This window comes from Mus pahari, chromosome 13, assembly GCF_900095145.1.
Source record: "Mus pahari chromosome 13, PAHARI_EIJ_v1.1, whole genome shotgun sequence".
NCBI lineage: Eukaryota > Metazoa > Chordata > Mammalia > Rodentia > Muridae > Mus > Mus pahari.
This window is the reverse complement of record NC_034602.1, coordinates 91,169,601-91,179,168: the sequence shown is the minus strand read 5'-3', so window position 1 is coordinate 91,179,168 and position 9,568 is coordinate 91,169,601. Positions and strand designations below refer to the sequence as shown.

Here is a 9,568-nt window from a genome sequence, read left to right as displayed (position 1 = left end):
CTTTATGTGGGTGCCGTGCTGTGTATCAGAATGTAGGTCTTCATGCTTACATGGCAACAGCTCATACTCCCTAAACCACCTCCCCAGCCCAAACTGAAGAATGTAAAAAAAACCATTGAGAGCTACCTGGTGATTCTACTGTATTTTATAAAATGATTTCTTTTTTGTTTTACATTTCTCTTTTTTTGGTCAAGGCAAGGTCTATTGGCACAAACAGCACAGCCACAAAGTATTCTTTTGACTTTAATAACTCATATATATTTATATATTTATATTTCTTCTTATCTCCATTTCCTTGACAAAAGGGGAAATAAAAATATTGATCTATAAAATAAGCAGATGATAACACGATGCCAAAAATAGCTTATGTTAAGTGCACGGGGTGAAGCTTGAATGCAAGCTAAATTGCAACAATGTATTGATTTGACATTTAAATACAGGACTTGCAATAAAATAATCATTGAGATATATGCTTCTTACTCTTATTGACATCTTAGAAACTACTCTCTATACACATATCCAGTTGTAACACTTGACAGTAGCATTATGGAGCATGATATAACTTTGGTACACACTGCAGATATGGATAGTGATGTCTGTAAATGAGGTTCCTGCACCAGATAAAGCTCTACACAGACCAGCCACCTGATCCCACACTGTCCCCCAACACTGTTTGCCCCAGAGTCCCCAGAGTCCTCCCCAGAGTGGTCCAGGACAGAGAGAAAGGCTCACTGGATCCAGATTGTGTTTCCTCTCTCGCTTCTTCTGGGTTCCACTGTCAGGTCTCCAAATGTGGAGAAGAACTGTTCCATCTCCTTCTGGAGCATGTCGTTCCTTTTCTCGGCATCCTCCTTCGCGCGCTCAGCATTTCTCATCTTGATTTCTATCATGGTGAACTTTTTCCTCTCTTGATCCAGTTCGTCATGGAGGCTCAGCATTTCCGTTTCCAAAGTCAAATTCCGCTGTTCTAAGCTGCAGAGGATGGGAAGAGGAATGAGAGACACATGAATTTTACTTTTCTAAATGTGAGAGAGAATGACATCTATTTTATAAACTGTCTACTGTGCTTAGGACGTCAGGAGGAGCCCTGCCGAATCATCAAAGCCATGCCTAATATGGTGAACTTGGTGATATTGGGTTACTGTTTGCTACTGTGGTATACCACCATGGTCACAAGTCACAATAGTCACAACATTTCTGGGAAGCACTTGACTGTCACTTCAGAGCAAATGAGTGTGGTTAGAATAGACAAGCTGGAAACTCAAGCCATGCAGCACAGAAGGGGTAGAGGCAGAGGTGGTCTCTAGTGCCCTGTGGCATAGCTTTATTGAGAAGATGGGGAGAGTGTGATGGAGGAGGACAATCACATGACTTCATGTCTAAGGAAAATGCTTCAGCAATAGTCATTACCAGACTACACCCGCTGCTAAGGATAGACTTTTCCCAATGATGGAGTCTTACTCTATGAAAACACCAATAGTTACCAGTACCTGGTAACCAGCATTGGTAGGAAGGTAGCAATGGCCTTAGCTGAATAAGCATCCTGCTTCCGCTTTCTATTCCCAGTAGCCGCCCACGGGATTTCTAGTACTGATCTTCATTGTTCTTCCAAATTGTTTGTCTGTTACAGGGTACAGAAACTTTGTATCCTTATAATTGTGCTTTCCGTAAGACTCTACTTTCCCTGTGTGCTTGTATATTTATTATTTTAAAAGAGGAGTATTGAAACTTTGTCCTTGGTGGCTTCTATTTGCTAACAGTTGACCTGCACAATTCTTGTCTGAGCTAAAATACCACAGGGCTCATTCAAGTTTACCAAGCCAGTGCAACTTAAAATCTAGGTAGCCTTAATAGTAATTAAAAATAGAAATTTATTACTTTCCTGGTTTGAAAAAGTCAAGCCTTATGTGTAATCTGTACATTGTATTAGATGACAAAAAAGTGTAAATGACTGTGAAGCAACTTTCCCTTTATACGTAAATTGAATCTAAAACTAAAACAGAACAGAGTAAAATCCTTTCAACTGTGCAAAAGCTAAGAAGGCTACTTCCAGCACATGCTCAAATTTTTAGTTAAATGCCAAGGGAGATAACCCATGCAGAGACTGTATTAACATGCCATGTGAGTCAGAGACATTTGTGTAAAATTCCAGGAAACTAAAGGACTAGGCAGCAAATAAAATGCCTTGAAACCAGACCCACAGAAATGATAGATAATTTATAAACACTTTATTTATATTTTGCCAAGGTTAAAATTAAAATAAGAGTATGTTTAGATATTGGGATCCAGGAATAAATGCAGCATAGGATAGTAACTGGAAGTCCACAATAGTGTTATCCTACACTAAAATCTGAGAGGCTGGGCCATTCTTTCCTTTAGCTGGCAACAAATGGAGACTCTAGTGAGAGAGAAGCCAAAAAGTGCTAGTGGGTTCACCTAAGACCTTGAAGCACACATTCTCTTTCTAAGGGAGGGAATAAAAACAAAATCTAGTCGTGAATGCCTACAGTTGGCAGACTTGAATCCTTAGAAAAGAGGAGTACAGGAAGCTGGCCTGAGTGTCAGGATCACGTGGGGCTAAAATTAGGGAATTATGCAGGAGGCAGAAGTTAAGACAAGCTGGGGGGAGTAGATTGAGAATTTCAAATACACCTCAGTAAAGGTATGGAGAGAGAAAACTGAAAACATGGGGTGACATAGACCAGAGGTGATGGATGGAATATGACATACTTTAAAGAGATATGGCCTTAGATCAATAATCAAACATATTTTCAAAGTTAAGAAATGGTACACTTTAAAGAAAGAATCTTTCATGACATTAGTCACAGGAAGGTGGACTTTGGAGGAGGACCCTTAATATAAAAATGGCAGTTATTTTATGATCAAAGGATTGACTTATCAAGGACATAAATGACCCTGAACATCTATTCAGTCAGCTGAGGCGCCTTAAGTTAGTCAATATGAAACACAGCAGACTCGTTAGAATACATGGACAAGCTCAGAACAATACTCTGACACTTAAGCAAAATTTCTACCTGTGTAGGAGAAAAAACGGGAGAACTTCAGATGCTCATGGTCTGAGTAACAACTATATGTTAGTTATCCACAGCTATGTTACAGTTATCCACAGCTATGTTACAGTTATCCACAGCTATGTTACAGTTATGCACAGCTATGTTACAGTTATCCACAGCTATGTTACAGTTATCCACAGCTATGTTACAGTTATGCACAGCTATATTACAGTTATCCACAGCTATGTTACAGTTATCCACAACTATGTTACAGTTATGCACAGCTATGTTACAGTTATCCACAGCTATGTTACAGTTATTCCCAGTTACATGTTACAGTATATACACTATACCAGTCTTGAAAGAGAATTGGATCTTCAGCCTGAATACCTGACATCATACAAATGAACTTTGCCTGAGCATGATCAGAGCTTTCTAAGAATGTAAAGTTGGAAACCAATGGGAGGGACAGGAAAGAACAGTAAACTCCTATGTTCGAAGCTTAAAACAAGCATCTCATTGGCCGAGAGTTGAAGTGAAATATCCCAGCACACACCTGCTGTCTGTCTGTCTCTCCATCTGCAGTACTGATGGGGTGGAGTTAAGAAGGAATTTGAAGAGAACTGTGTAATTCTGTGCTACAATGGCTGGAAAGTCACGAGAACACTGGTTGTGGTTGCACATCCCACAACTTGGGTGTGCAATAGCCTCCCCCAGCCTCTCCCCTGGATTCCCAGTGGGAAAGGGAGATCAGAGGCACAGGGAACAGAAACGACAATCTCTTTGAAAGTTCTGCTGTTTATTATGCTGTCTGAAATGCACTGTAGCTCTCAGATCACAGATCTATCCCAGAATCCCTGCTATGGAATGACAGCCTTTTATTAATGCCACCATTATTAGAGCACCATAGAGAAAAACTCAAAAGCTCATTTTCTTTTAGTGAAGCTCACAAAAAGATTTTGGCAGGGGAAGTAATTTTCCAGTCTCCTAAGTGGTATTTTAATTTATACTTAATTATCCATAGCTTATGAAAGCATGCAATCTTTTGTCTTGTAATTAATCAGTAATGGGAAATGCATTACAGTATATTAAAGTCAACTGTATATATCAACCACTTATCTATTATCTATCATCTCTGTATTAGAGATATTTACATATATGTCACATCATATAATTTCATAACTAACTGTGGGGGTTTGGAGTCATCAAGGCAGTTGCCGAGAGCCAAATCATCGAGGACGCTAGCAAGCCATTCAGATTCCTCCCAGTCTGAGTTGGCTGTTAGATAAAACATACTCTCCTGACCATTAAATCTAAATGTGACTTAAATTTTCACATTTGCCCCCATGCTCAGGTATCATTCAGCAGCAGGGGGAGGGACAAAGTTTGTATGAGACTCATAGGTGGTAGATGACCTCAAGGAAGTGTTTCTCCCACACGACAAGAGTTGCTCATGTGAATTTACAGGGATTGTGATGACATGAAAAAGACTTCGAGCTAGACATAATCAGAGCATAGAAGACAGAAGACAGAAGATAGGTATAAAGTAGCATTCCTCGCTGAAGAACTATTACTGAAAGAGGGACAATATGTTTTCTTTAATGGTGTTACCATATTCCAGGGCAATTTGGTATCACAAACTGAACTCTATAGTTAGAAAAAAGAAGACAATTTAATTTGGAAGGTATAAGAGGGGAGGGAATAGAAAGTGAATATAGGGGAGGAACTGAAATATGGGGTTGAGTATGATCAAAATACGATTTATAAAAAAGAAATACTCTCGGGAATAAATGATTGAAAATCGAAAATAAAACATCTGTGTACTTTTAAACTTTCATCCTAACGTGTAACCCAACTTTTTTGTTTTACTCTAATTCTACAGTCTTATCTTAGAAGCTAAAACCAGCAGGTTGCTGTCCTGTCCTCGGGGTCTCTCAAATACAGAAATAGATATTCAATAATCACTGAGGGGGGCCTGACACTATATCAGAAACAAGGCGCAGAGACCTCTTGAGTGCTTTTGAGGGAATATCTTTAAATTTTTCCCATTAAGAATTCCAAATTCCAGGTAATTAGCCTAAGTTCCTCAACTTTCCAGAGCTGGAAAACGGTAAAGGGAGGAGTTACGCTCAGACCTCCCGCGTGTGGCATATTTGGTCCCATAAGACTCAGTACCTCGGGAGGCAGAGGCAGGCGGATTTCTGAGTTCGAGGCCAGCCTGGTCTACAAAGTGAGTTCCAGGACAGCCAGGGGTATACAGAGAAACCCTGTCTTGAAAAAAAAACAAAACAAAACAAAACAACAACAACAAAAAAGACTCAGTACCAATGTCACCGATATCACCCTTGGGTGATAATGACTTCCATGTTTTCTCACCTTTTTATCCTGGACTCATACTCGATCTTCTGTTTGGTCATTTCCTGCTTCAGGCTGGAAACTAAACTGTGAAGTGCACTGTGGTTGCTGCTGGTGTTGCCCACGAACGTCTCACTGTTATCGCTGCTGCTCGTGGCCCGGCTGCTTCGGCCCCCCATGCTCCTGCGGTCACTTTTGTTCTCATAGTCCCCGGGATGGGAAAGGTCATCCTGAGGTGGACCATCTAAAACAGGGTCCTCAAAGTTCCCACCGTAGAAGTCTTGCTCCGGGCACGTGGTAGTCGAGGAGCGGCAGGAATTGGAGTTCTCGGGGAGGGAGATTTCGCAGGAGGAGGTGGACCACGTGGCACTGTCCACGCTGCGCTTGTCGTCTAGGCTCATCGAGGAGAACTGCTGGTGGACGTTGTCGTAGGTGGAGAGTCTGTTGTGCTGGCCTGACTCGCCTGCTGGCTCCTTCTGTTTGTTATCTCTCAGGGTCACATAACCATTGGGCAGCCAACTCATGCTCCGGCCGTTCAAGGAATTCCCTAGTGTATCAGTGTTCAGAATACCCATGCGGACGGTGCCATTCTGTACACTGTGAGTGCCCATTTTGGTACCAGAACTCTTCAGGGAAGAGGTCCTTCTGGCTTGTAAGCTCCCATTAGGAGTGGTTTGGAGCTTCTCGACACCTTCTGCATTACTGCTGCTGAATGAGCCGTTGGTGACAATCCCACTGCCCTTGTTGAAGGCTGGGTTCTTTTTGACCATGAGAGGTGGGCTCCTGGAAATATCCAGCTTGTGGATACTGTTCCTTGGGCTGTTGGTTTTGCTGCCTGATAGGGCTGTGGGGGATCCATTGTCCACGCTGCTTCTCTGGGGGGATTCAGGCTTGTCCCAAGAGCACCGTCTGACGGGGCTCTCCTTGGTATTATTGTTTTCTTTGTTCTGAAGCTGACCCATGGCGGCTTTCTTATGACCATCGTTGTTATTGGTGTTCGGTCCATCTTGGGGCTTGCTTTGTGGTTCTGTGTCTTTGGGGAAGAGACGATCATGCTTACTAATCATCACTGACATTAACTGCTGGACCACCACAGTGCCTGCAAGCACATAGAAAAAAAGCACATGAGTGAAATAGGTTTGATTTACTTCCCAGTTTGAATTGAACTTTTGAAGAAAGATGTTTAGAAGAAATTTACTATGAATATTACTAATAGAAACCTATGGTCATAATGATTCTATTAGTGATAGAAGCTACAGTTTCTGGAGTATCTAGTCTATGCCATGAACTTTATTTTGTAGCTTCACTAGAGTATGAAACAAGCAATATACATATATGTATACATACATAAATATACACACACATATATAATCCATATATATATCATACATATTACATATATATGCATGTATATACATAAATATAGACATCCATACACATACATGTATACATGTCATATACATGGGCCAGACCATATCCTTGAATTCAGAATTCTATATTTCAGATCCTGGGCTTTAATCAGTATACAATATTTATTGGAAGTTTAGTATTTTCAGTACTAGAAATGTTTAAGGAGAGGCCATGTTGATCTCCCATCTGACGACTGCTTCAAGTTCTCTCTATGGCTTTAGCAGTGTGTATGTAAATAGAGCCTCATATAGTCTATGATGTGTACCTGTTCCAGCTTTTCAATATTACAAAACAATGAAGTTCAATGTGAATTTTGTCATTACAAAAGATTTAGGGCTAAGGAGCATTGGCTAGAATATTACATTAAAGACATCTAAAAATCCTCATTTCTTTTTTCTTTTTTCTTTTTTTTGTTTTCTTTTTTTTCTCTAAATCCTCATTTTTATAAAAGCACTAGCAGTATTTCTTAGAATCAACCTGTTCAGATTTCTGGAAATAAACTTAAGGATTTAAGTCTTGATAGAAGCAGCATCTCCGCATTGTCATAATTGCTCGGTATTCCATCAATGAAGTTTGAAAACTAACAATCCACATTCTCTATGACAACCAACTGTGTGTGTCACTGCAACAGGCTGAACAGTATTGGAAAACCCCCAAAGACCCTGTCCCCATCCCAGAGAACTGCCATGACTTGACCTCTCTCATTTTCCCCCTGAAGACTTCATTCACAGCAACTTATGTGATCTGATTCAGAACTCGCTTTAGATAAAAAGCTGCCTTTCAATCACACCAGGATAACGCACACCAAGCACATCATCTCTATCTGAAGAAACAGATGCCAGTCGAAACAGACAAACACCATGCCAACCCCAATATTAAAGGACAACCCTGGGAATGAAATGGCAGGTGCGGTGATTAGTCGGCATTGGTCACATGTATGGGTATGATCATGCTCTGGACAGAAGTTAGAAGCCTGCAGGCTTTTACATCTGACTGACCTGGGAACCCAAGCAGAAACCAAGTGAACTTGTGAACTGCTGCCTAGCTAAGTGTAGACTTGGCTCAGCAGGTGCGCACAACCTCTTGAGAGACATAAGGAATCTTACCCGCTCCAGGGACTTTAGCAAATCTCTACTTACTTGCTAACAACCGTGCACACAATGCACAGGCTTCAAAAGCTATATGTAACTGAAAGTAGGCATTTTACAGAATGGTCATGAAAGGGCACTGAACAACCTGACAGAAGCAACAGGGATGAGAATCATCTCCAAGTTTCCTACATGCTAGTAAGCGTGCTCACTTCTCAGCAACAACAAAAAAGAGATGTTCAGAGAATAAAGTTCGCTGATTCACTGGGAAAAAAAGAGCTGACTCTGGAGATGTCCAAACACTCTAGTTACTAGAAACACTCGAAGTCAGCTTACCAGGCTGAGTGGGAACAGCAGCCCAGTGTGCAACAAGCCAATACGTCTCTTAAATACCAAAATTCGATCTAAATAAGAAAAATGTTACATTCACCCATGTCATTCATACTAGTTCTATGATGGTTCAAATTTTATAATTTTTCATTTCCAGTAACTGCTAGAACAATGGTACTGGTGCTTTATGTGCATATACATCATATGCATATCTTGTTCAAAAAGCAGGTTCCAATACCAGAGTCATGGTGTAGGATGTAAGAGGTTGTGTTAATACGTAGTTTCCACAGGACAGCTTCAGAACAGTCTAGAAACAGGAACAGCTAGAGGAAGCTTCACAACTTCAGGGCATGCCTGGGCACAATCTGAATCCGAATTTGCATTTTCACAGGACCCCTGGATGATCCCCTGTGTCTGAGGGACACTGTAGCAGGTGGGGGTCTTTCAAGTGTGTCCCAGATAAAGTCTCTGGAAAGCCCATGACATGGGATGCAACACTTTTCAGAAGAGGAAACTGAGGTCGGGAAACGTTAAAGTCTTTCCTTAAGGCCACAGATGGATAACGGCCAAGGTGAAGTTTAATACTCAGTCTTCTGGTTCCAAATTCTATGAGTGTTCTAAGATACTTTCACGCTAGAACTTAAAATGGAAGTGATGACTCTATTTAGGCCGACTGTAGCAAGGTAACTAAAGACAAATTTTATCGAATCAACATCACTTGACAGAGTTGCAGAAGGAAAGAAAAAACAGAATGGAAATGTTTTATAGAGTATATACAGCTCCTGTTTCTCATTAATCTCTGAAGTCTGAATCACGTTTTCAATGCGGTGAGTCTAATATGAAAAGTTCAAAGGACTTACAATGGTCTGGGCTGGGGAAATGGCTCAGTAGTTAAAAGATGAGTTGCAAGCACCTATGTGTGGTGCCAACACACGATACTAACAACTGCCCCTAACTCCAGCTCTAGGCTATTTGACAACCTCTTCTAGCATCTACAGGCACCTGTGTGAATGTGTGTGGGGTGTGTGTGTGTGTGTGTGTGTGTGTACATACATAAAGAGATAAACATATGCAAACAATGAATAAAAGAAAACAGAAATATTCTAAATGGTCTTCAACTCTGTCAGTACTGCAGGCACAAGCTTGACACTGTGTAACAGACTCAAAGGTTTACAGCTACCATTATATACTGTTGGCTCCTCCCTCTAAGCCTTGTGTTCCGCCTCTTGCAGACAGGTTGGGAGTTTCTCCCTGAAACCCTGGATCTGGACAGCGTCCTCGAACCGCCCACTGTCACCGCCCACCGTCGCCGGATCGCCCACCGTCGCCGGACCGCCCACCATCGCAGGACCGCCGCCGCAGGACCGCCCA

At 41.4% G+C, this 9,568-nt stretch overlaps 1 protein-coding gene across 4 annotated transcripts in view; it reads right to left on the bottom strand.

Annotated features, from left to right (window-relative positions):
• Nucleotides 1-230: 230 nt before the first annotated feature.
• Nucleotides 231-9,568, bottom strand: part of Arhgap24 (Rho GTPase activating protein 24) — a 397,141-nt gene continuing 387,803 nt past the window's right edge. For 3 of the 4 annotated variants that reach the window (XM_021210457.1, XM_021210462.1, XM_021210461.2), the window contains 2 exons: nucleotides 5,391-6,468; nucleotides 231-972 (listed from right to left, as the gene is read on the bottom strand). In XM_021210457.1, coding sequence (XP_021066116.1) covers nucleotides 729-972; nucleotides 5,391-6,468 — 1,322 coding nt within the window. In that variant the 3' untranslated portion in view covers nucleotides 231-728. The remainder of the gene's footprint in view (nucleotides 973-5,390; nucleotides 6,469-9,568) is intronic. The other variant, XM_021210458.1, reaches the window with a different exon arrangement.